Source organism: Aulonocara sp. 'chitande type north' Nkhata Bay, linkage group LG4, assembly GCF_057382095.1.
Source record: "Aulonocara sp. 'chitande type north' Nkhata Bay isolate Kocher_YH1m ecotype deep benthic linkage group LG4, A_spYH_male_GT1.1, whole genome shotgun sequence".
Classification (NCBI taxonomy): Eukaryota; Metazoa; Chordata; class Actinopteri; order Cichliformes; family Cichlidae; genus Aulonocara; species Aulonocara sp. 'chitande type north' Nkhata Bay.
Window position 1 is genome coordinate 25,913,228 of NC_141347.1, and position 26,251 is coordinate 25,939,478.

Genomic DNA, 26,251 nt, shown 5'->3' on the forward strand with positions numbered 1-26,251 from the left:
AAATGAAAACATCCCCCTGGAGTGTACGCAGACTACAGTTTAAGTTTCATCTATCTGTGTCATTCCAGGTGCAGATTACAAGTAAACAGCTCTACTGAAACCAAAGTGACATTAGGCTGTAACCAGAACGCACGCAAAGTGATAGAGATATAACCTTTATGCAGGTGTGTCTTAGTAATAACAACACAACAAATCAAGTAATTTCTTTTATACATTTATTGTATTTCGACTGTTTCCATGTGTTTTATTGGCAGTTAGAAGAGCTACCTGACATGGGGTGTTCTTCATTTCCTGTGAGTGATCAGGAAACCTGGACAGGGCCCTGCTGATTAAAGACAGCAGTTAGGATCAACTCAATTCAATTTGTTTGCCTTGTGCTCTAAACTCTCAATAATTACGCTAAATGGTTACCTTTGTAACTGGTTGTGGCCTGGGGACTCCTAACCAGTCGCAAAGCTGATTCCTATGTGGCCGAACTGTGGCGAGGTCGCTTTCCCTGGAAAGGAGCATGGCAACGTTTTACATACTGCTTATAGTCAGTTTATTTAACAGCTGCCTCCAGTATGACTACTTACCAGTTAGTGTCACTTAGCAAAGTCATGGCATCATCCAACACCTCTGGATCAACAACATCATCGTAGGTCAGAAGCATCTCATACATCTGGCTGGCTGTGGTCTTTCTTATCTACAGTTGTGAGAAATACAAATTAGAACAAGAGTCAAGAGCTATTCCAGCAATCAGCTATGCTTGATCCAAACATATAAACTGAGAACTAGACCTGATGACAATAATCATCACCCTGCATGTGTCCAAAGCCACATGCATATCAATTCATCCATTCATTAAAAGCGAGCACGTTATGCTCACATTTATTTTTATTCTTGGACTCTACTTGAGTAGCTTTGCATGATTCACAGTTCAAAAGGATTCATATATCTAATACTAATACAGTTCTGTTGATACACTGTCTGGAGGAAAAAAAGCTGTTTTAGCTCCTCTTGCTTTGAGGCCCCTTCCTTCTGATAGGTTGCCTCTCACAAACAAAAGCTTTGATCAGCAGGTGGGTGGGGCTTATGTGCTCACTGCCAGGGCTTTTCAGAGCAGAAGAAACTAGAAACTGTGTTTAGAGAAGTCTGAAAGCCAATTTTGCACTCTGTAACAGCGTGACAAAATAAGGAAAAGCGCAATAGGTCCCCTTTAGTCCACTCAAAAATACAACGTGATGGGGCTCTAGTTTTCCTTAGAGCTGGCTATAAATATACAAAAAACATAAACAAAGCTGAATGTACAGTAATTAGGTGTTGAGATCTTTCCACCTGGATGAAACTGTTGATCAAAAAAACCCAACAATCCTGCTTCAAGGATAGCGGTGCACGCTCCAAGTAAACCTACCACAGGAAATGAATGGCAGAGCAGCAGCAGCAGCTGGGACAAAACCTTCTTTCTCACCTCACCTTGGAACTGGATCAGCCCACATAAACTGGGAAACACAAACCGGCATAGTCAACATACATTTAGCTTTAGCGATTTGCATCATGTGTGCATTTATCAGTGAGACAGAGACTTACACTGATATACATGCTCGCAGCTTGGAAATGTCTTTGGACTTCTTGAATTCTTTGCAAAGGGCCAAAAGGTCCACACAGAACGGATGACTAAGAAAACACAGGCAGAAAAAGTTTAGCTCTGACAAACATCCACATTTAGTTTAATACAAAGAAAGAAAAACAAATCACAGCACTCACTTCTCTTGCATGGTGAATATTTCGAAGCAGCTGTTAGCAAGAATCTGATTGAGCATCTTAAGAAAGGAAACGGACACTCTAAAAGGAAAAGAAAAGAGAATATATGCAGCTTTTACAAGTGTAATGTACTGAAAACAGGACAGATAAAAAAAAGCCTCACATCATCACGTACCTGTCATTGTGAAGATTGTCTCTGAAGATCCTCAGCAACGTTTCTCCAAATTGTCCCAAAGCAGCACTATCGCTCTGAATCAATTTCAGATGGTCAAACAGAGACTGGGAAGAGAAATGCACCTAAACAGAAACAGAAAAAACTAGTAAATATATATAAAAAAATAAATAAAGTGTTATTGTAAAACAGTATGATGTCACAGTGAAGATGAAGTCTGAGCTTTTTGTATATAAAACTACATCATTTTAACTGATCATACATAATAACACCCAAGTTTTGGCCACTGTAAGGTCCGTGTCTATAGTTTAATGCTTGTTCCAAATGGAAAAAAGTGTCTCACGGTGTTTAAGAGACAATAAATTCAATAAGACAGGACAGATTGACAACCCAAGAGTACGTGTACATGCAGTACAAAAACACTGCCGTGTTACGACTCTTTTCCTGTCATTCAAAGGCAAAGGTAGGAAATGTAAATAGAAAAAAACTGAGAAAAAACAGAAACCTGGACTATAATATTAAAATTACTGTGAAGTTATTGCTGAGCGAGTGCAAACTTGAGGAGCCTGGGAAAGAAAAGCATCAGATATTATCAGACCACAGCGAAGAAAGTGTCAAATCTTGACATTTGCAAGATAGCAACATAATATAGTTGCACAATGCCCTATAAACAGAGTTACTAAGAAACTCTTGGCTGAAAATCTCATCCACATTAATGCACATATATACACATAATAATAACAGTTTTTAATGTTTCAGTGGTTAATTTTCTGTTTTACGCCTCCAACTTTTTTCTGTTGTGTGGCTGCTCTTTTTCAGGGTCATGTGGGCCATCTACGTCCACACAATTCCTGGAAAGTTGGTAGATGCTTCATGTTTCTCTGGCCTGTGTGAATATGTGCCTGTGGTGTGAGAACAGTATTCTTGGCCCATGGATTGATGCAGTCTTGGCTCAGTTTCCTAAATGCAACCCTGTGCAAACATATCACTACTTCTCATCTCTGAGGATGTATCTGCAGTAAAAACCATTGGAAGACCAGGACGAGAGCTTGATTGCCTCTTGGGGAATATATTTAGGCCACCACTGGAAGACAAGTTTGACTTTACTGGCCCCACTGCTGCTATTACAAGCATTAAACTTATTTTCTTTAGTACATCTATAAACACTAAAAGCTAAGAAATAACCTAACTGGCTCCAATTTGTGTGTGCAAGTTCTCCTCCGAGTGATTGGTTTTAACAGGTTAGGTCATAACAGACGAAGGGGGGAAACTTGATCAACCCCAGCTGAGTCTCCCGACTGACGTTGAGTAAAATATTAGGACAGGAAATTAGCTAAACTCCAGATACAACCTATGGGATGTTCCCATTTTGAATCTGTAGGTAAGTCTGACTCACGCTTGGCCATAAAAAAGACAAGACGTAATCAGGTGGAGATGAGTAACATAGCTGGTATCAATGACTCGATGGACTGCCGTAAAGGCAGGTGTTATATGTCAGACACGAGATCAGAGTGCATCAGACTGAAAGCTCCCCCTGCTGGTCTAAACTCAACCTGAGTATCAACACAAATCTTATTGTGTGTTGATCTTATTGTGGGATGTTTAATGCTGAAAAGTACATTTCTATAATAAGCCACTGCTTTATTCTACGCACAAATATCATTAAACATCTACTGGACTTCATTAAAAACACAAAAGCCCACAATAAGAGGTGCTAAATTTGTCCCTCTTTTCTGAGACGACTGAGTTCTTTAACATCTACCGGATGATGTCTTTCGAGTCTGTGTTAGCCAGTGCGATCCCCTTTGCTGTGGGAGCAGACTCAGGGTAGTGGACAGCCACAGAAGCAGGAAATCATTCCTACCGGTGATCAAACTTTACAGCTCAATAGGTGAAAATCTCTAAATCCCTCACTGCCAACCTTTTAGACGTTTACAGATTAAAACTATCACCCATCTGCACATAACAATGTAAAGATTTGACAATATTCAACTTCTCCACCTACTGTGGACTCTGTGATTCCTCCCACAGACACGGTGAGCCCCAGCAGAGTGTGGTACTGATACTCAAACAATCCCAGCAGCTGGGCGATATACTTGAAAGCGTGAGATGGAGCATTCCAGTTCAGAGTGGTTGTGGTCTCACTGAAACACAGAGCAAATGGGTCACAGATCAGCAAATAAAGCTGTCATCTACGAAACACTGTTAAACTGCATGTGCATGTGCCAAAACCGACCAAACACAAAAGGCTGGTTAAAATTATAGCAATTATTAAAGCTCCTAAAGCTACTGGTTAACTGTGGTAGTGACTCACATGGGGAAAATGCCCAACAGCTCCTCTTGGTGGGGAATGTGAGGTACTACAGGATCTGTGCTGTGAAGGAGGTGAAGGAAGATGGTGCCAGCGTGGGCTCTGTAGCGATCAATCTTCTCGGCAGATTGCTGGGCCAGGCAGCACATCATACATTTCACCCTACATACATTAGTGTGAAATAAAGACAATGAGCACTATCACTATTCTCTCACAGTTGTGTTTATACAAGTTTTGCTGCCATCAAGACTTAAGAAAAAAGATCTTGAACTACAAGAAGCTCAAAGGCAACATTGGATATAATTCATATGACAACAATAAACAGTAAAAGTAAAGTTGGAGAGCCTAGAACATACAGAAAAAACAGAACATATTTAAATAATTAAAGATTCGTACTCACATGTCTGCTGAAAGGATTTCTGGAGCACTGCTAGCCACCAGCATAGTCACATCTTTCAGACTAGTCATTGCCGCCTCTCTGACCCTGAGCAAGTGACACACACAGTATATTTAAATGGCATGGGCTTGAATAAACCCCACCACTTTCTATTAAATCTATCAATCTATTACTTTTTTTTAAGGTAATCTAAATGGACTGGAACTTATATAGTCGTTTTCTACTCCATCTGGGCACTCAAAGCGCTTTATACTACATGCCTGATTCACCCATTCACTCTTACTCATTCAATCACTTTTTTTTCTATGCTTAAGTGCTTTCTATCTAATGTTACACACATTCATCCTCTGATGGATTCATCAAGGGATCAAACCAGGGGATCAAACCACCAACCTTCCAGTCAGTATTTGAACTGCTCTACCTGCTGAGCTACAGCCGCATAAACAACAGAAGACCGTTGCAGTTTTACAGGATTCTGCAGTTTTACAGTCAAATTAGTTTCATGGCTAAAGGGCACAATTTGTTTATGTGAAATGCTGATCAGGGTGTTTATTCAAAACTTAAACACAAGCAACTTGTGAATTCTTGATTATATATGATGAAAATAAGGGAAGGACTGTCTTCATTCAGTGTTATTACGAAAGAAAAAAAAAAAGATTGCAGGTAAACAAGGAAGAAAAGCGATTCAAGAGAAAGAAGGAAATAACAAGATTACTAGACAGTGTAAAGCAAGCAGCCCATCCCATGTTGGAGACAAGTGACAAGCCTGGTGACATTCCAGGCGTGTCGGTAACCGTGGCCTGGAGCTACCTGTGACATGGGCACGTCCCTTTGTGGAGGGACAGAAGACCAGACGTCTCAATGGGGAAGAATTCTTCCTCCCCGAGGCGGTTAAAAGAACATATGTGCCTTTGAGGAGCAATTTCACTCACCAGGCCCCGACATCCCCTCTGCTGTCGGTGGTGTAATCGACCATACTGGAGAGGAGAGTGCCATACACCTCATCTACATTTGCAGAGCACAGGGTAGAGTCCGGAGAGCCTTCAGCACATGCGCCTGCTTTCACACTCACTCTGGTGGAGAAAATGAAAAACAGTTTGCAAATCAAAACATAATTTAAAAGGACAACGAGAAATATACACAAACCACAGCAAAGAAATTAAATTTGAATTTTGAGGAAAGATGCTATCGGAGAAATGGCCAGACATGCCCTTCAGGTCCTGCAGGTATAGTCGGCCAATTGTTTATTTTAGCACCACTGTCTACATATCCACGTGTTTAAACTAGCAGGCAAAGAGCCGAGGACAGACAAACAAACATAACAGTGCACAAATACACACCAAAGAAACAACAGGGTAGAAAAAAATGTAGATAGAAGATGAGAAGGCAATAAGCGTGTGCATATGAATACTCACTGAGCTACTGATGTGATTGCATCTCTCCTCGCCTCAGTAAAAGTCCCTTCCTTCTGGGTTTCAGCGCACAGCTGCCGAAGGCCTTCAATGATCTATCGCAAACACACAAACCAATTTATACCTAAAATGCAGAGACAGCTAGATGGAAAACAGCTTGAAAATGAAAGTGTGGACACACTTCAAACACACCTGCTTCAATTTGCCATGGATCATAAATTTTGGCAGACAGCCGAGGGCCAGGGCAGATCCGCAACGAGTGAGCATCTGTGGGTTGTTAAGCCCTTCAGTGTACTGAGACACCAGAGCATCTAAACATGTAAGGACACGGACATGTTACAGACATTAACCAAATCATACAGATGAAATCCATATTTGGTTATAGAATAATGAGAAAACCATAGCTAAGCTACCTTGCATTTGTGGGTCAGCCTGGCCTGGACTGGCCTGGTAGTACTCCTCACACAAGGCAGACAAGGCTGATACAAGTGCAGCCTGCAGACACAGGAAAGGGAAGGCCAGAGAGTAGAAAACAGAAAATAGTCCACAAATAAACAAATGGTGACAGTATTTGATTCCACAGCTTTGAAAATGACCAAACTAGTACACACTCTGGTGGAGCAACCACTTTACCTTATACTACAGATACCTGTGTTTTGCTCTATTGATTGGTTACAATAAACAGATATAACTGACGTATAAAAATGAGCATCATCATTCTCACTGGTTCCTGGAATGACCTCAACATTAGAGAAGAATGAAAAGGCATTAAGCTTACCATAATGCCATCCTTTGCTCCACTAGAAACAAGATGAAGAGTCTTTATGGTGTCGTCTATAATCCACTGCCAGCCAGCTGTAACATAATACATACTGTTAGCTGTGATGTTGGAAAAAAAAAGAAAAGCAAAACCTCAGTGCTGTAAAGAACTGCCTTACTAATGATGGGGTCGTTCTTGAAAGGCATTTTGGACAGGGACAGCTTTTCTATAAGACTACAAACTGTGAAAAAATAAAAAACAAACAATCAGGAATCGTCAGCATGTCATGCAACTATTTTTTAAATTCCAACTTTGAATGTAAACTTACTTGCTGGTCTCATCAGCTCTCCACCAAAGCCCCTATGTAACAAAATAAACATAATTGTAATACGAGTAATATATTACTGATCTGCCATACTGCAAAGCTAAACAGATTATTTCAGCATACCTGTACTGTTTTCGGTCGTGTAGCTGAAAGTGGGCCAACAAATTTAAATGAGCAAGAAGAGCAAAGTTTGTTTAATTTGAAGTTAATCTTGAAACTATTTTTAAGTTCATGCACTTACCATTTGGTGAATGTTCTTTAAAGCATCCACACATTCTGGAGAAATCATGTCCACCACAGTCCTATGGGACAAATACAAGCCCGATTTTAATAGTGCCATCATTTAATGTGCCAAAGGCTTACAGGGCACTGTCAAAGCACGCTGCTAAAACAATTACATGGACACTTTGAAAACACATCAAATCGTTATGGGTTATCTATATTGATAAGGACTCAGTAATGTGTTAGTAACAAAAAGATGCCATATTCAGGGAGTCCATTTTACTGAAATTTGTATGGCCCGATGTGCTTCCATGCATGCCTGACAACATCAGGGCATGCTTCTAATGAGATGAAAGATAGAGTCCTGGGGGAATCTCATCCCTGATTTCAATCAGGGCATCACTGAGATCTTGTACTACCTGGTGGCATCAGATTGACCAAAATATAATGTACCAAAGGTGCTCTACTGGATTTAGGTCAGGTGATTGTGGGGGCCAGTCAAGGGTATCATCGTCCTCCAGGAACTGCCTGGACACATGAGGTCGGACATTCTTGTCCACCAGGAGAATGCCAGGACCCAAAGCGCCAGTATAGGGTCTGGCAATGAGTCCAAGAATTTCATCCTGATACTTAATGGCAGTCAGTGTGCTGTTGGCTAGCCTGTAGAGGTCTGTGCATCCCTCCATAGATATGTCTCCCCAAACCATCAATGACACACCACCATATACTGAATGATGTCACAGGAATCAATATTTTCCTTGGCTTCTCCAGATCCATTCACGTCTGTCATGTGTGCTCAGGGTGAACCTGCTCTAATCTGTGAAAAGCACACGGTCCTGCCAAATGTGGTATTTTATAGCAAATGCTAATTGGGCTACGAGCACGGGGTGCTACAGGCTGTAAGGCCCTTAGGCCAGCCTCATGAAGGCTTTTTCTCATTGTTTTGTCAGAGATATTCACACTAGTGGCCTGCTGGAGGTCATTTTATAGGGCTCTGGTAGTGCTCATTTTCTTCCTTCTTACACAAGCAGATAGGCGGAGCAGATATCAGTCCTGTTAAGGGGTTAACGACCTTCTACGACCCTGTCCAGCTCTCTTACAGTAACTGTCTGCCTCCTGGAAACTCCTCCATGCTCCTGAGACTGTGCTGGGTGATATAGTAAATCCTTTGCCAGTGGCACATATTGATGCGCCATCCTGGAGGACTACCAGTGAAACCTCTGCAAGGTCCAGTGAGGTATGGCCTCATGCTAGCAGTAGTGACACTTAAACTAGCAAAATGTAGAAGTGGTCTGTAAAACCATTCCTGTGTTGGGGGTTGTGTCATTGTTTCCCCTCTAGTGCACCTGTTGTTAATTTAATTAACACCAAAGCATGAGAATCAAACCAACAACCCCCTCTGCTACTTAAACGACCACTTTAATATGCCAGAAGTTTAACTGACTTAATGCTTTACTCTGATTAAAAAGTGTTTTTAACCCGTGTATATTAAGGTTTAAAAAGAAGTTTCAGTTCTAGACCAACCCTAGCTAATGCTACTTTTATTGTGTATATAAAGCCTACCTGTTGGTTTGAAGGCCCACTTTGTACAGAGCATGTGTGATCTGCCCGCAAGCCTGGATGGCTCCATGCCGGCCATGGAGATCAATACCCACGGCCATTTTCAACAGCTGCGGTAAAACTGAAACCGAGCAGGGAGGGGGAGTATAAAATTTCCACTCTTTATTTTTAATTGAAGGTTTCATTCAGTTTCATAAAGCATTTAGCAGTTGAACTAAAAGACAAACATTGACTGAGGAACAGGTAGGGTGACATTGTTTACCTGTTGCTGCCATATAATCAGGCACTTGAGGCGTCAAGTTGTGGAGAGCTTTAGTGGCAAGCTCTCGAATCATACTGCAAAATATATACACAAAGATAAATAGATAAATAAATAAGTGAAAACAAAACAGTGTCCTTTTCACATTTGGCAGCATTATTAATGCAAGTACTTACCCATCCCAGTGGTTGATCTTCATAGCTACTAAATGGTCGATCATGGATTTGGTGTACTCTGGGAAACCTGCTATATAGACACTTTGAGACAAGTAATAAAAAAATAACAACACACATAACAGTTTTATGCATGTTTTGGTAACCAATAGAATGCAAACATCAGTTTAGCCACACTTAAATCACATCTGCTATCACTGTGCTATGTTCCTTCCTCGTTCTGTATTCATTCATGCCCTGAGGCTAGCATCTTTATTCGTTTTCACCGCTTAAATGTTTACTAAGTTGGTGACACATTCCTGCCAAAGGTGCAGATTCTTGTAAAGGCTAAAGTTTTTCTGCACTGGCTTCAATATACACTTTATCAAATGTGTATGTGTATATACTGGGTTATAATATTAAGATTTTTGGTGCCGTTACAACTCAGTTACCTTAACCCAAGGTCATGTGATGATGTGATGATGGACTGTACACTTTATGTAAAAGGTTAATTTGAAGCGAGTGAAGAGTGGAGCCCATTGACATAGCAAAGATGAGGTGTGCTCGTGTTGTGGCAACTTGTCAATCACAAGGTAGCCACTCCCTGAAGCATGCCATGGTTTACTGTCTATTTCACTCTGAATAAGACTGCAGTGCACACAAAGACCAGTTTGCTGTACTGAAAAGGTCTTGAAACTGATTAATCAAGAAATAAGGAAAGTGTTTACTATAGTATAAAATGGAAAAAAGTGTAATTTTCTTATAGACATAATAAAGTGTGACCTTATTTTGTCATCAGTCAAAGAAGAATCCAAGATTATGACATTTCTGGACAGGTTTCTCTTTTTAGAGTGGGAGGCAGGGTCTATCTTCTAGAGCAGCGGTCCCCAACCCCCGGTCCGTGAGTCGTTTGGTACCGGGCCGCAAGAGTTGAGGCTCGGGTGTGAAATGTATGGTTTTCAGGGTTTTTATCGGTTTTCAGCGGTATTTTGTTATCGTTTTTATCATTAACTCTGTTTTCCTGGGTCTTTTCACGTGTGTTATGAATAAATCTTCTTTTTTTCGGTACCGGTACTAGTTTTATTTTGTTGTAATTATCCGCGACACCTTAAAGGCCGGTCCGTGACAATATTGTCGGGCATAAACCGGTCCGTGGCGCAAAAAAGGTTGGGGACCGCTGTTCCAGAGAGAGAGTACACAACCCACTTTTGGCCCGAATGATTTTTTTCTTGCTTGTCACTTATAGTGAGATAAGATATTTTTAATTAGGGACAACACACATAAACAGTAATGTTAGGAAAAACTGAGATTTAATTCTGTGCTGTGCCAGTGTGAAAAGAAAATGTATTACCTGTTTACAACATTTATTTTTTAGGCTACTGTGATTTGTGCAGTGTTTCTTACCTGATGTTCAGGTAGCAGTTGTTGAGATTACCAACTGCATAGTAGTCTGCTGTTGTTAAGATGTCAATACCATGAGGAAATGTCCCCTATTGAGACACAAGAAACCAAGAAAGTGCTGAGATGTTTCTACTGCATTTCATTAATTAAAGGTTGCTCATATTATTAAACACTGAGCTCATGATTATGAGATAGAAAACACACAGTTAGGTTCCAAATTCAAGAAACGATCTCACAGAGTTATTGCTCGAGGTCTACTTGCAAATCAAGCTTTTGCTGGTGCCCTGCAGCCATACTGGGAGGCTATTTCTTTACTTAAAAGGTTCTCACTAACAAGGCAAGTTTGAGCATGAGCTAGATATTTGGCAACAAATAAGCTTCAAATCACAGCGATTCTGTTAGTCACAATGTTCATGTAGTCAATACTGAGGTCACAAACCTGTCTGCCGACATTCTCCTGGAAGGCAGCCTGGGACAAAAAGAGACAAAATGAACTGCTGTCCTGTAACTGTATGTCTTAGTTAGGAAAGCATGGGATGTCGAAAAGAGAACTTACAGATGCAGCTCTGCGGCAGTTAACATTTCGATCAAACACAGCAGTGATCAGCAAAGCACTGCAGAAAGACACAAAGTATATGTTAAATACATTCAACCGCCACCAAACGTGTTGGAGAAGGTAATAACTTTTTCTTGTCACAGGGCGTTAAGTAAAGATGAATCAGCCTTCTTGTACTTTGTTTTTATAATTTTTCTGCTTGACGGATACTTCAATTTTAGAAAATTCTGTAGTTAACGCTTAAATACAGTTTTTATGCATATGGAATTAAAAATATACTAATATAAATGTTAGACTGCCCCATTCCTGTGAAATTAACCTCAATCTTCACCAACAGTGTACAGATTCTTATGAGCGCACAGATGAGTCAGATGCTAGGTTTCAATTACATCATTATTGCAAACTGTGATTGTGAACCACAGATTCTCAGCACAGACGGTAAACCATAATATGATTAAGCACGACTGCCTTCTGACCTAAATATCCCCACACCACGTTTAAGTGGGGGCCAACCTGTGACAGGCTGAGACTGACTGCTGTTGTCCTTTTTCCCTTCATGTACCCAGCTTCAGCAAGATCCCAGCATGGAGATTTACCAGCTGCCCAATTTGGCTATGCTAACTGCCCTCACCCTGAGGGTTTAGAAAACAAACTTCCTGGCTGAACTCTAGACATAAAGCTTACTCTAAATTACTTTTACCACTGCTACAATTAGTATATAGTTTATTTATTTAAGTTAGTAAGAATACAAGTGCATGAGTGTGCCCCCAAGCCACTGACAAAAGTGAGTTTTCTGTGAATGTCATCAAGCTTTGATGAATAGAGCAGGAACCAGCTTGTCTTAGCATTGCTGCCAAACGGCGACCGAAACCTACAACAGCAGGCGAAACCTGGCAGTCCTGTAGGCTAGAGAAAGGGAGGGTGTTGTCGCGACTGCTGATGATAATTTGCAGGGGTTCAAACTGACACTGCAGAGCTGGTCTGCACAGTCACAGGCCACAGGTCCATACATGCACACCAAGAAAAAGAGCTCAAGGATGAGATAAACCGTTACTATTAACAAAGACTGAACACATGTCAATGGGTGATGTCGTACTTCTCTGCATGGTTGCTCATTAGATGGGAAAATCTCCCGATCTTGGTTTTTATTTTTAGAGCTAGTTCTGATTTTAAAGTGAGGCATATAAAACATTTTACTCAGCAAGTACCGTCTGTTAATGTTCATGTAAAAACAAACAAACAACGATTTCAGTACTTCTTGCCATGCCCGTATAAGCATGCTGCATGCAAATGAAGTCTTAACTAAATGCCTGCAGTTTAACATAGCGGCTGCTGCAGCAACATGAGGGGAAAACATGCAGAAAGAAATGCACTTCTAATAGAGATAATGCAGTCTAAGGTAACAGAACATAAAAATCATTTTTATAAATTTGATGAGGATTGTAGGAAAAGACCAGATTTTGGTTCCTTGTTTTTCTAAAATAAATTTCCCTTCATGCTGCACCAGGGTTAAAAAATACTGAGATAAACCTTTCTGCACCAAACCTATAAACCTGTTTTTCAGTCAAACACCAAAACAGAGCAAAATGTGCTCTTTAGCAGATATGCTAGATAATACTCCAAATGTCAACGTCCTGCAAACCAGGAATGCAGATCTTTAGATACTGGTTCTCATTTCAAAACCGAAACGTAATATAAAAAGTTCTATGTAAAAAAAAAAAAAAGGACTATAGCCTTTATTTAGCATATAAAGCCCATGTTGTGCTTTTGCTTTAAAAACAACAACAACAAAAAAGTACTTTTCCCACCCACTGCCTCAGACAATTGGAGCTTTACTGAATCTATTTGATTTTTACAACATAAAAATCCAAACTTGTAGCCTATTCTAAATTGAACACATGAAAACATTATCAAATGGCGATGTATGTTGCCTGTGTGGGGACATGCAAGACTGATATGACACAGAAAAACTGGTTTGAGGCAGTAAAAACACCTTGCAGTTTCTATGCAAATTGTAATGATAATGTCACTCCTAACAGCTGCAATCAAATGACTTGACTGATTACTTGACATGTCACGTGCACCGATCTCTTGATTTCAGCCGGTTCTTTGCAAAATTTCTATCCTCCATTTTCAACTGTATTATATTAATTAGAAAGGTGTTTCTAATTCTTAAATGCATTAACTTTAAACTGCTCAGGAGGATAAATGCTGACTTTGCTTGAATATTAAACCGCAGCAAGGTACTGAAGGAATCTAATGAAACTGGAGATAATTCTCTAAGTAATTATTTTGCATTTTACTAGTGGAATAACGATAATAGTTTTCCTCTGGGGAAATGAGGTTTGTTATACATTTTCTATAACAAGTGAAATTACTTTGAAAAAGTAATTAATTATAGTTACTAGTTACTTCTTCAAAAAAAGTAACTGAGTTACAATATTCTAAAAGTAATTAATTACTTGAAAAGTAACTATTGCCTTACTTTAAAAAAAAAAATGTAACCCTCTGGGGTCCAGGGTATAATTGGCCATTTTTCACTACTTTTGATGTTTCCTCTACATTTCACCGTTAAAAACTATTTACTTTGCCTTGATTGGTATCATTGTTTTTCAGCACAACCTCACGTGTTTGAATTTACAGTTATGTTTTCATTTTGATATACTGTATTAACGCAATTGATCTAAAATCAGACAAAAAAAACATAAATTCCAAGTAGAAAAGGTCTTTTACTGTAACAACCACAAACATGTTTATTTAATCATATTTCATAACTTTAAATGCAAATATAAATTGCCAATTTTAAAATCATATGCACAAGTTTTGCAAACAACAAGTTATTTGCAGCCATTTACCTTTTACCCTTTTTAAAAAAAAACATTTCAAACTATTTACAGAACAATCAGCTGTTCTGCATTCAATAAGATGCCACACAAATTATTTGTGCCACTCCAAAAAAATAATTTCTGTCCACTATAAAGGAGAACATCACAGCTTGATACCTGCAGATAGCAGTCACCTCATTGCTCGGACACACAACACAAAACTATCCACAACACTACACACTAACTACACAAGACAACACATTAACTACACACTCCAAACACGCTAAACGTCACAAATCTCTCACATCTCAAAACTGGCTCTCTCTCTTTTTTTCTGCTCTCTCTCTCTCGCCATCACTCCTAAAACTTCCCCCTATTCGTAAACAACCAAATGTCAGGTTGCCATATCATTTTTTGATTGGTCGACATTTTTCCACCAACTCGAAAGAGGTGTTTTTTGTTTGTTTGTTTTTTGGTCATAAGCAGAGAGTGCTTGCTAGCGCTGTCCTTAGACCGTAAACGTGATGAAACTATTGAGGAAAAATGCGTATATATTGTTTATCATGACTCTGGTTTTACGTGGCCTATCAACACAATTTAAAAACTGGTATATATCACCTTGTTGCTTTGTCATCTTTAAGTGGTCATGTGATTGGGTTACCACAACTACTTTATTCTTCCTCAGTCAAACAGCAGCACTCATGCGATTGTTTTGCCCCCTTAGCTCCAGGTGTTGTGCAAAAAAGTGATCGTCGGCCAGAAAGTGATTGCCGCCCGTGGGAGCGTGCCGCTGCTTAAAGCTGTAGCGCCCAGATTACTTACAGCTACTTCCGTGCAACTGATTATAGGTGCTGGAAGCTAAACACAGCTTCAACCGTCTGTTTGTTGAAAAATAGTAACGCGACCGCGCCGCATTTTCTTGTTAGTAACGGTAACGGCGTTGTAACGATAGGAATTGTAATTAGTTAGATTACTCGTTACTGAAAAAAGTAACACCGTTACTTGTAACGCCGTTATTCCCATCATTGCCTATGTGTAGCAGTGTTTCATGTGTATAAGGGAAGGTTACCTGGCAATCTGAGTGACAAAAGGTTTGAGCTCCTTGGGTTCATAAGCCCTCGCAAAAGACCAGCAGACGTAGCAGGCAGCATCACGCACATTGGAACCAACACTGCACGCTCCTCTCTTTTCCTCGTAGATTAGGGACTTGATAATGAGTGGCACAACTGCAAGCAGACACCGCAGTGAGATGAAAAGTTGTCAGAAATGTCCAAAATATATATTACACAAACTGCATGAAATGTTTTTGGTAAGCAAAGATCACTACTTTATCTTCACAAAGCTTGACTTTTGCAATTCCAGATTAAAGGAGAGTAATACAACATGAAAATAAGCTAGCACCAGTTCATAAGACTTTTCAAGGTCAGATTATGAACAATATAGTAAGTGCATGTTATTTAGGATGATTATCAAAATAAATCTGTTTCATAATAACAGAACATTTGTTTTAACAGAAAATAAAAAGGACTAATAGGAGAATAAATGGCCTGCCTGCTATTAAACTTTATTTAAAACTTCATATACATTATTTGTTCAGTTGGAACCAGAAAGGGGAAGAAGGATTGCAACCCCCCCCCCACATGTAAATCATTGCTTGAGGCTTGACTAATACCAGGTACATCAGTGTTGCCCGAGGGCCTTGCTGTTTAGATGAAAGCTCCACCCACAGGTGAGACAACTCCTCAGAGATAGAAACTCACCACACAACAAATATCAAACACATTCATGATCACACACACGTTCACCCACTCTGAACTCCGAGCACGTACCGACGGAGGTGTCCTGACCAGAAAGTGCCGTGCGGCGTGAAGCGTGGAGCAGCCCACTGGATAAAGAGGATAAGATACTGACCCTTTGGCTAGAGAAGGTAGGGTTTGTTTTGTTTTTTTCTTTTTTTGTCTTTCTTTTATTAACACTAAACTTATTTTCAGCACTCTATCAAAGCATTTCTTTGCCAATGGATAAGACTGACTGTGATTTGTAATGGTGTTTCTAACCATTTTTATTGGCTGCATAAAGGGTAGGGATAACTGTGCACCTGCTACCTCTTGATCCTAATTAGTCCCTGCTCAGGCTGCAGTAACTGAGCCACAGGTAAATATCTGAGCTCTGCAGACAACCTTTTAACCAGGTCTAAAATACTTATTTAGACAGCAGACAGACAGCCTTCTTTAAAGAATATCATCTTTAAAAAACTAAACTTACCTGATCTCACTCCATCCAGATTTATTTAAAAAAAACAAGTAAGTTTAGATCCTTTATTTTGTTTTTTGTTTTTGTTTTTTTAAAGCTGTATTATAATGAAAATAAAGACTTGTTATAAGAAGACTTTCGAAAGACTTTTACTTCTTAAGAAGGGAGTGGTTTTGCATGCTACCACAGTTGGGACAGAAACTCGAGTGGCAACTTCTTGCAACAGCGCATGACAAGCAGGTTCCTCTGAGTCCGCCCACCAACACTGAACTTACAGCTTTAGGTGATGATTCGTTTCAGAAGCCTGAAGTGCTACAGATGCCATCCTCGTTTGCAGACTTACTAATTGCTGATATTGTTCAGCTAGCGTGAACGCTGTATCACAAGAAAAACTATTAAACAATTACTTCCAATACTCATGCGTCTCCTGAGCTGGTGAGCTCATCAAGTGATAAATTCATCCCGCAGGTGTAGTCATGGGAAGCAGGTGGCTGGTGGTTCCCACGCCGACAGCGCAGAGTTTAGTAGATTGAGAGCGAGAGAGAGAACGAGCTTGTCTCTACATGCCCTCGAGGTTTGTGCTAGAAAGTGTGTAGTCTAACTGTCTAGTGGATTAGCGACTCTCTAACATTAGAGGCGTGATGAGCAAAGCAATCGCAAAACCGACTGTCGAGTGAAAGTGCGAAACATGTGGAGGTGTTTGCAGGCTGCCGTCAATCAACCAAAACGAAACTAGGACAGAACTGCATCTATGCAAACGTGTGGCAACATTTTTGCATATGGTAGGCTACTTTACATATTTGGGTATATTTCTGTTTGGTGTCCAAAGCACTGTGAAGTTGCAGAAATACATTAGCCCGAGGGCTCTGTGTTTTGTGCAGCTAGAGATTTTCTGGCTGAGCAGCTGAAGAAACACTCACCGAAAAATCAACCACTTTTTACGGTAACTAGTCAAACAACTTGAGCAGGCTCATTACTTGACAGCAAGCTTGGGAATCTGGTACAGAGTAGGGTTGGGCATTTGGATGGATTTACTGGCCATCGGCAACTGGCCTAGTCCATTGACATTTGTGACTTTTTTTGTAAGACGGGTGTGTTTTGTTTTTTTTGCCGATTTATTGGCATGTTTACTTTAGAATAGAGGTACTTCAGTAAAATCTAAACCATTACTAAATCTCCAACTATGACACGCTATACTCTTCTTTCAGAATCAAGATGGAGACTGTTCAAGAACGCAAGCCAAAAAGACCCCACTATATTCCCCGACCACCAGGCAAGCCTTTCAAGTACCAGTGCTTCCAGTGCCCATTCACCTGCAACGAAAAGTCCCATCTTTTCAACCATATGAAATACAACTTGTGTGAAAACTCCATCTCCCTCGTATCACAGAAAGGTGGGCAAACAGCTAGACAGATGAAGGCAATGGCAAAAGCAATCCCTCCTAAAACTAAGGATTTAACAAATGCCCAACCAGCAGTTCAGAACAACACTCCAGAGAAGCAGGGAGCTGAAGAGAAGAAAGCTGAGAGCACAGATGACACAGAAAAGGTCAATGTAGGGTGTGACAGTCCAGTCATCAAGGACAGTCAGAGTGCAGCAAATCCAAATATGGTTTCAGAGACACAGAGCACGGAAAGCAACGAGGAAAAGGATCAGACGCGCCCATCTGCCTTCTCACCTGTCACACCCAACCGTGACGGAGCAGAAGCTTTCAAGACACCTGTGAAGCAGACCGAGGACTTGCAAGCTCCTGTTCCCACTTTCAACCACCCACGCTTCCCATGGAGCACGGTTTCATCATCCATTCCCTTAAAATCATTCGCGCCTCTCTTGGTTCCCGAATATTCTCCTTATCTCCAGCCTGATCGGCCCCTATATCCACCTTACTATCTTCCAGGAAATCACCATGTGAATGAGCCAAACTCTCCTTCCTTTCAGGCAGATTTTCTGGATCCCCAGAGGCCTATGGTACAACAACCAGTGACTCCAGCTAACACTTCCCCATTTCCCTCTTTCCCATACAGGTACTGCCATCCTCTTCACCCAGGGCACCCTCTGCCTTACACTCTGTACAGACCCCACGAGCTTTCTATGCCAATTGCAGGACACAGATATATTCCTTTGGATATGTATGGCCCAACTTTTGGCCATAAAGACTATGACTTGTACATACATTCACGTGCCAGTCTGAACCACCCACACACTTCTACACAAGCAGAGAGCCACCACGGGCAAAGTGGAGACAAGGCAACAAGGCTGAGTCCCAAAGAGGGCAGCTCAGCTCTGGGATCCCCTGACAGACCCAGCCAAGCTCACATCATCCAGCGAGACATCGAGGCGCTGCAGTACACCAACATCAGTGAGTCACAGATCGGCCCACAACTAGGAAACACGTCTACAGCGGTGCAACACATCAAAAATGACTTAAGACCAGAGGAGTGTGCAGAAATGTCAGCTCAGCACGTAGACAGAGGGTAAGCAAAATTCAAAATTTTGGATGTATTAATTTTAAAAACGTTTTTGTTTCTATTATTGTATTGTTATGTTGTGTACATTATGGTTTTGGCCTTTCAGTTTCAGATTAGCTGCGAACAGCAGATTTTCCTTCATGTCTGATTCTGATCCACATCCTGAAACTTCATCAGAGCGTCATGAAGTCGACAGCACAGATGATATGGCTCCCCTCAACCTCTCAACAAGAAACCAAGACAAGGAAAACATTCAGTCTGTCGACAGACTGAGCTGCTCAGACACAGTGAAATCAACAGAGCATGAGTCGCCCCTGAACCTCAGCCTCAGAACTTCTCAGACCAGCCCTGTATGCAGCTCTCCAACAAGCACTTTAGAAGATCTTCAGCAGAGCTCCATTGAAAAGCTGGATGAAGAGCCTTGTGACCAGAGGCAGACTGCAGCTCTAGCACTCTGTCAGCTAGCCATTGCAAGCTCTGCAGCGTCTTCACGTGACTTCAGTACTATAGACGAACCCTTGACAGATTCCACAGAAGCTAAAAGTCCTGTTTATCAAGAGAAGAGCAAACAAACGACCAGGGCCAAGGCAACAGCAATCAAAAGACCACACAGTGGAAAGGCTGAAAACAAATGCCATAAACCCAAGAGAGTAAAAGCGCCCGGACGGGTTCTGAGGAGGAGATCTCGTTGCCGCTAACAACTAAACTCTGACTATAATAAGGACCATCTCTGATCTAAAGTCTAAAAGCCTCATTGATAATGGACTTCTTATTGTATTGATTTAGCACTGAAAGATTTGACTGTTTTAGCCAATAGCACTGCTACAAGGTTAAAAATGTAAAATGTTACACTGTTCTTTTTTTTTTTTAATCTCAGAAATGACTTGAAAAGGTGATGAGCAAATTTTGCAAGTTTTCTAAAAGTTGAACAATTTTGTAAAGCAGACAACTGTAAATGTCATGTCATATGTATAAAGATGCTTAATAAAATAATAAAAGTTGTTTACAGTAGTCTGTGTATCATACATTAAGTATTGAGATATTAAATCACCTACCATCTGTCAATCTGGAAGGCAGCAGCAGTCCTCTTCTACCCAGTTCAGCAAGTGCCAGGCAGCCTCCATGCCAAGCGTTGTCTGTTTCCTGGAAGCTTCAGGATCAAAACACATGCAAAGCATATCAAAACGCAGAACATTGCCCCTCTAGGGGTAAGTAACAGAGAGAGCCGAAATGCCCCAAGCATGAATGTACCTGAAGCAGTCCAGCACTGATCCAACCACCTCATCTGCCAGCTCCTTGGGAAGCCTTCCAGTCACCCTCCCAATGCTGAGGGGTTAAACAACATAGATTACTGTAACACAACAACTCTTTCTCATGATCTGCTTTTGACATGTCAAAATACCAAAGACAAGCAGCAACATGGATGCGTTTTTATAAACAGTTCAGGTTTTTCAAGTGTCATATAAAAGGTTTGTTACCCCTTTGCTGCAGACCAGCGCACGATTGTTTCCTTATCTTTCAGTCCCAATAGCAGATGTTCTGTAGAATAACATGCAAATCAGATTTTTTTATTTTATTATTATTTTTAAATGTTTTGTAAGGACAAACATTTTAAATTAATTGGAAGCAGAAACTTACCAATGACAGTCTCCACTTCCTCGGGAATGTCGTAGTCCTCCTCCTGTTCTTTTGTCTCCACTTCAGAGGTCGCACCAGTACTGTCTGCAGCCGATTGGGACATGGAAAGGTTTGCTGCTAAGGATCGGTTGCCTCTCTGATACCTGAAAATTTTGCATATTACAAAAAAGCACACACACAAAATGCATTTCTGTGTTTCTGCTTATTTTAAAAACTAGCTGGTACTAAATCTGACCTCCAAGCGGCCAAACGGGGCTTTAAAAAGGTAAGGCCGAGCCTCTGGGTTAATTTGACACCAAGCTTCCTCAGCATGGCCTCGCTGCTCTCTGACAGATGCTTCTTTTCCAGACACTGTAGAACTGCAGGAGCTGAGGAAATTTATTTATTAAATTTATTACATGAGCGAACACACAGGAATATAAAAAGTTTGTGGAAATTAATACTTAGATTGAAATATTTTCCAGGTAGTGAAGCTATTAAACAATTAGTTAAACAACAATCACATGCCAGTTATACAAGAGACAGCATGTCAGTGATTCTTTTTATTTATTTATTTTTGTCCCCAAAATGAGACTGTAGAGCAGGGGTAGGCAACTCCAGGCCTCGAGTGCCGATGTCCTGCAGGTTTTAGATGTGTCCTTGATCCAACACAGCTGATTCAAATGGCTAAATTACCTCCTCAACATGTCTTGAAGTTCTCCAGAGGCCTGGGAATGAACTAATGATTTGATTCAGGTGTGTTGACACAGGGTGATGTCTAAAACCTGCAGGACACCGGCCCTTGAGGCCTGGAGTTGCCTACCCCTGCTGTAGAGCAAAGTCTTGCTTCTTACTTTGTGCATGAACAAAGAAAAGGAACCTACCATACTGCAAGAGGTCATCTCGTTTTCCATGCTTGAAGAGCTTTGCCTGTAACATAGTTTGTTTTTTTTAATGCAGCTGGTACATAGCTGCACTTTTAAGCATCTCCCATTAACCACAAAAACATGTAAGCTTGAGTTCTGAAGTCTTGAGACTAAATGCACAGAGCCAGTTTTGAATGCCCTAAGCAACACCTTGGCTCCAGGTTCATTTAGCAAACATTAAGTGCAAAGCGACGCTTTTTAAAAACATGCTATACAAGTTTACGTGCCAATTATACAACATTCATGTGCATGCTTGTGGGATCCATTAGATCACCTTAGATTAGACAAAGTGATCTAAACGTAGCTTATCAATGAAGGTGTAACATGGGAAAAAACTTCTGTTGTCTTAAAAAAAAAAAAAAAAACAAGAAACGTTTTTCTTAAATCATTAGATGAAATTGAATTAAGTCACTTGAAGCAAGAGATCCCACACATGCAGCAGGTGCATAACACACCTGCTAAAACCACACAGGCTATTGTGTGAAGCATACCAGTCATGTCAGCTCTTGTAAGTCCCCCTCGACAGGTTTTTATACACACAGACTACACTGTCTTCAAACACACATACACACACAGACAAGTATGCACACAACATACAGGCTTGAGTGTGAGCGCATATGTTTACCAGAGACTGCAGAGCACCATCCAACACCACAATGTTTCTTAATGATTGATCATTGGTCTGGGATATAGTGGCTAGATTCCAGTCCAAAAAGTCTCCGAGGCGCTTCTGTTTCACATCAGGGCGAGTCACGAACCTGCAGAGTCATGTAAAATAAGACAACACCATGAAAGACCAAATCGCTGACACTAAATATAACAAGAGCAATCTTGCCCTCTACTGGATAAAGACCTGATTACAGATCAATAGTTTTAAATTGTTTGTTGGAATTTACTTCGAATCTGAGATATATTTGTAACCAGGGGCAAAATGCTTTAGTAATGATCTTGTATGGTTTTCAGTAAAAAACATATTTTCACAAACATAAAGGTGCACAATTAAAAACATCGTAACTGTGTTTTTTAGCTTAGCTTTGAAGCAACACACTGTAAAATAATTAAGATTATGGTCATTTGAAAAATACCCTGGTTTCCACTAGACTGAAAGTGACTATGATGTCAGCAGCACCTGAAACACACACCATATCTTAAATCTAATACTGCATGCTACACTCTCCACTCCAACACACAGATGTCTAATGGAACAAATACCAGAAATAATTTATTAAACAGCAGGGGGAAACATTATTAGATCATAAAAAACTAAGTTTAAAATAAAGTCCATAAGAATTTGAACAATGTAAATCACTAAAAAGATTTTAAGTCAAAGAATCAACATGTGGTTGAACTGCAGACTTTCAGGTTTAACTCAAGGGCTTTGACAGAAATATTGCCTCGACAATATTACTACACTCTGCTCAGATTCAACCAAATGCAGGTGCATATATCCCACCTAATGCTAATGATAAGCTTGCTATGAGCGAAATCCATGCGGCCACTAGCAAACAACAACCTGTACACACTGAGGCTGCATTTATTGTAGCAGGTGACTTCAACCACTCCAACCTAAAGACAGTATTAGCTAAATTTTATCAACATGTCTCCTGCCACACAAGAGGGGACAACACAGGACAATGTGTATACAATTGCAATTCCTTTTCTGATAACATATTTTATTCTGTTATATATAGTATTTTATTCTATTCTATAGTATATAGTATCTTATTCTTATTATCTTATCCTACTCCAGTGTTTTTCTTAATTTTTGCTACTGTAACTTTAGACTGTTCACTTTCTGCTGTGGTACAACAAATTTCCCATGTGTGGGACTAATAAAGATTATCCTTATCCAGGACAGCACGGTGGCACGGTGGCTAGCACTGTTGCCGCACAGCAAGAAGGTCCTGAGTTCAATTCCCCCATCAGGCCGGGGTCTTTCTGTGTGGAGTTTGCATGTTCTCCCCGGGTACTCCGGCTTCCTCCCACCGTCCAAAGACATGCAGCTTGTGGGGATAGGTTAATTGGATAATCCAAATTGCCACTAGGTGTGAATGTGCGAGTGAATGGTTGTCTGTCCCTATGTGTTAGCCCTGCGACAGACTGGCGACCTGTCCAGGGTGTACCCCGCCTTTCGCCCTATGACAGCTGGGATAGGCTCCAGCGCCCCCCGCGACCCTGAAAAGGATAAGCGGAAGCGAATGGATGGATGGATGGATATCCTATTGCTGGAGCCTACACGGTAACGCCCCTCCCCCACCTGGGAAAGTCTGATCACCTTTCTTTGTTTCTCCCCCGAATATTCACCACTCATCAATCGTGTGAAACCATTAGCGAAGACAATCAAAGTGTGGCCAATGGGAGTAGGTTGTGTACTCCACGACAGATTTAAAAACATGGACTGGAGCATGTTTACCTCTCAGGTATGTTACTAAAAACACTGTTTAACTTTAAGTGTCTGTGTGGTATTTGTCCACTTACTTTGATACCAATACAGATGCAGCATTTCTTGCACTGTCGCTCACAACTAGATAAGACTGTGGAAGAAAAAAAATAGTGCGATTATTCATACTGTTTAAAAATACACAAACACATACTGTATTATGCAAATTTGAAAAAATTGACAAAAATCTTAAATGACAAGATTAAATCTAGTGCCAATATCACACTGCTGGATTTTCTTGTTAAGGAATCTCTGGTGGATCAGTTTGTACAGGAAGGCATATATATCATCAAAAATCAAGCCGCAACACTACATAGCGACTCCCAAAGTGTGGGCCGGGACCCCTGGCGGGATGCAAAGGCACTGTAGTAATAGAAATTCACCTTAAAATTACTCTCAGATATGTACAGTTAAATATTTCTATAAAATTAGTTTATGTATATAAAAAACTGGTAATATGAGATGGTTTACTCCTTATTCTGACCTAATTTCACTACTCTTGTACTGAAGTTTGTGTCTCAGTGGAAGGTGGGTCACACATTGGCCTTAGCACTTTACATATGACTGAGGAGCATTAGCTATCTATAACCAACAGCCTTTGTTATGTTTTTTAAATAAGTTTTTCAAGGAAACACATCACTTTCTTTCTTATTTTGATTTGAGTTAAAAATTTAAGACTAAGTGGGCCCCATGCGATTTTCTTTTTTAAGTAGGCCACAGCACTCTTGACTTTGGCAATGGCTATGCCAAAACATAAAAACATCATATCACTTTGGTATAACTAACCTTGGCAATAGCTAGAATGCGATCCATGATAGGCTCTCTAGCCTTACCACCATCTGACTCGAGGTGGCCATCCAGACGAGAAAGATCGAAGGGTATGAGGCAGGTCATAGACAGCCATAACAACAACATGTACCGAGTTTCCCAAGTCTGGAACAAGTAAATAAATAAAGATCAAAACAATATACACTATTGCCTATAGGTATATGTAACTGATGCATCAGTGTGAAGCTATTATTTTTCCCTTTAAACTAAAGCCTCACCTCAGAGTCACTGGGGTCCTGTCTGGACATCAGGTCCAGAACTGGCTGGACATCGGCCACCTCATGAGGAAAAAGCTGCATGAAAATTTTATAGCCTCTGACCTAACCAGAAATAAACAAACAACGTGCAGGATTAGTGAATCTGCTGCATAAGACATGCGTGAGTGCAATCACATTGCGGCTTTTATTCAGTGCAGTCAGGAGGTTTTTAATGAGAAAACTGACCTTGCAGATTACGTAGAGGAACTTGAAACACAAATGAACCAACGAAGGTGGAGACTTTTCACTCCTTATAAAGTCCAGTATCATATTTAACATCCATTCTAAAATAAAAAAGGAACAAAATAAGGAAGGAAGTGTTTTTATAAACTGCAAGCTCCTTTGACTTTTTATAAACTGAGTGATTTTATTTGTAAATTAGCTGTTGTAGTGTACCTAGATGAGGGTCCAGCAGATGAGGCTGCTCTTGATATCTGTTCATTATTACTGCAGGGAGAAATTAGCAGACCATCACGTCTCCAAACTAATCACTTAAAATTGCTTATCTTGGGGAAGCTGATTTATTTGTGACCGTCTCACCTAGGAACCTCTCTGTAGTAGACTCCCTTGGCCCCAGGTCTCCGTGGACCTCCGGCAGGCTGGAGATGAGGGCTGTGGTCTCGCCTCTCTCATTGAAGCTGCCCAGCACACAAGTCTGCACAATAGCGTCCGCCTCTCCTCCTTCACCACCGGAAAACCCATTCTCCGTCTCCGATAGAGGCATTATCGCAGACCTTTAGCACGAGTATCTGTTGCAAGTTATGACAGGTTTAGCTAGCTAATATTAGCATTTGTGCGAACAAATAAAAGCGGAAAGGTGGAAATTATTCCAGGAAACTGGTGAATTGAATTAAAACATATACTGATAAGATGCGTAGGAGGTTCAGAGAGTATAAGCGCGAAATATGGCAGCTCTCAAAATTACATAAACTTCACTGGACACAACTATTGTTGATGTCTATAACGATGCAGCTAGCTGTTGTAGTCGTACCCCGCCCCGGTACGGCAAGCGAGATGGCTCACGTGGTTAACAGGGGCGGAAATTAAAGTCCCAGGTCACGTGTTCTCTAGACCGTATTAATGCAGGATATGTTTACTAACCTTTTACTAAACAGTTATTTGGGCTGCTGTGAAGTTGACCTAATGATGAAACATTTCTATCCAAATGGGATTGTTTTTCTTTTCCATGCCTCCATTCACAGGGAATTAAGGTGTGTAAATCTAGTGTGTAAAGGTTTTCACACTAGATAAATAACAAATTCAGCAGGTCTGGAAAAACACAATGGATTCGCTTAGGATTTAATAATGGTTATACCATGCACAACAAGGGCTTGCAATGACTCACTGTTATACAGGGATATTTTGTA

General features: G+C 40.6%; 2 protein-coding genes across 4 annotated transcripts; one reads left to right on the top strand and one right to left on the bottom strand.

Moving 5' to 3' along the window:
- Positions 1 to 204: 204 nt before the first annotated feature.
- On the bottom strand, positions 205 to 26,045 carry tbcd (tubulin folding cofactor D). Of its 2 annotated transcripts, none has more exons than XM_086289409.1 (39): positions 25,425 to 26,045; positions 25,281 to 25,331; positions 25,071 to 25,168; positions 24,846 to 24,947; positions 24,586 to 24,732; positions 23,838 to 23,893; positions 21,985 to 22,117; positions 21,318 to 21,363; positions 20,690 to 20,822; positions 20,455 to 20,597; positions 20,295 to 20,355; positions 20,068 to 20,142; positions 19,872 to 19,966; positions 15,165 to 15,321; positions 11,271 to 11,328; positions 11,154 to 11,183; positions 10,718 to 10,803; positions 9,338 to 9,418; positions 9,165 to 9,238; positions 8,906 to 9,023; positions 7,362 to 7,422; positions 7,244 to 7,266; positions 7,124 to 7,155; positions 6,974 to 7,036; positions 6,814 to 6,890; positions 6,449 to 6,530; positions 6,228 to 6,346; positions 6,039 to 6,130; positions 5,556 to 5,696; positions 4,627 to 4,710; positions 4,230 to 4,388; positions 3,921 to 4,059; positions 1,919 to 2,040; positions 1,747 to 1,824; positions 1,570 to 1,656; positions 1,394 to 1,481; positions 576 to 685; positions 412 to 496; positions 205 to 322 (listed from the first exon to the last, which is right to left on the bottom strand). In XM_086289409.1, exons 1-39 carry the CDS (start codon positions 25,606 to 25,608, stop codon positions 302 to 304), a joined length of 3,591 nt encoding a protein of 1,196 aa, XP_086145535.1. In that variant the 5' UTR covers positions 25,609 to 26,045; the 3' UTR covers positions 205 to 301. The 2 variants fall into 2 exon arrangements, with proteins under 2 accessions (XP_086145535.1, XP_086145534.1); XM_086289408.1 differs by having other exon boundaries at positions 213 to 325.
- On the top strand, positions 15,855 to 19,827 carry znf750 (zinc finger protein 750). Of its 2 annotated transcripts, none has more exons than XM_086289410.1 (3): positions 15,855 to 16,022; positions 17,557 to 18,822; positions 18,923 to 19,827. In XM_086289410.1, exons 2-3 carry the CDS (start codon positions 17,564 to 17,566, stop codon positions 19,512 to 19,514), a joined length of 1,851 nt encoding a protein of 616 aa, XP_086145536.1. In that variant the 5' UTR covers positions 15,855 to 16,022; positions 17,557 to 17,563; the 3' UTR covers positions 19,515 to 19,827. The 2 variants fall into 2 exon arrangements, with proteins under 2 accessions (XP_086145536.1, XP_086145537.1); XM_086289411.1 differs by having other exon boundaries at positions 18,929 to 19,827.
- Positions 26,046 to 26,251: the final 206 nt, after the last annotated feature.

What these genes read in the sequence shown, in the direction of transcription:
- znf750 (XM_086289410.1), top strand. Translation starts at nt 17,564, where the DNA reads ATGGAGACTGTTCAAGAACGCAAGCCAAAAAGACCCCACTATATTCCC. An exon ending in GCTCAGCACGTAGACAGAGG is followed by an intron (nt 18,823 to 18,922) that starts GTAAGCAAAATT and finishes TTGGCCTTTCAG; the next exon opens with TTTCAGATTAGCTGCGAACA.
- tbcd (XM_086289408.1), bottom strand. Translation starts at nt 25,608, where the DNA reads ATGCCTCTATCGGAGACGGAGAATGGGTTTTCCGGTGGTGAAGGAGGA. An exon ending in AGAGCTGATGAGACCAGCAA is followed by an intron (nt 7,037 to 7,123) that starts GTAAGTTTACAT and finishes ATTTTTTCACAG; the next exon opens with TTTGTAGTCTTATAGAAAAG. An exon ending in GAAATCCTTTCAGCAGACAT is followed by an intron (nt 4,389 to 4,626) that starts GTGAGTACGAAT and finishes TAATGTATGTAG; the next exon opens with GGTGAAATGTATGATGTGCT.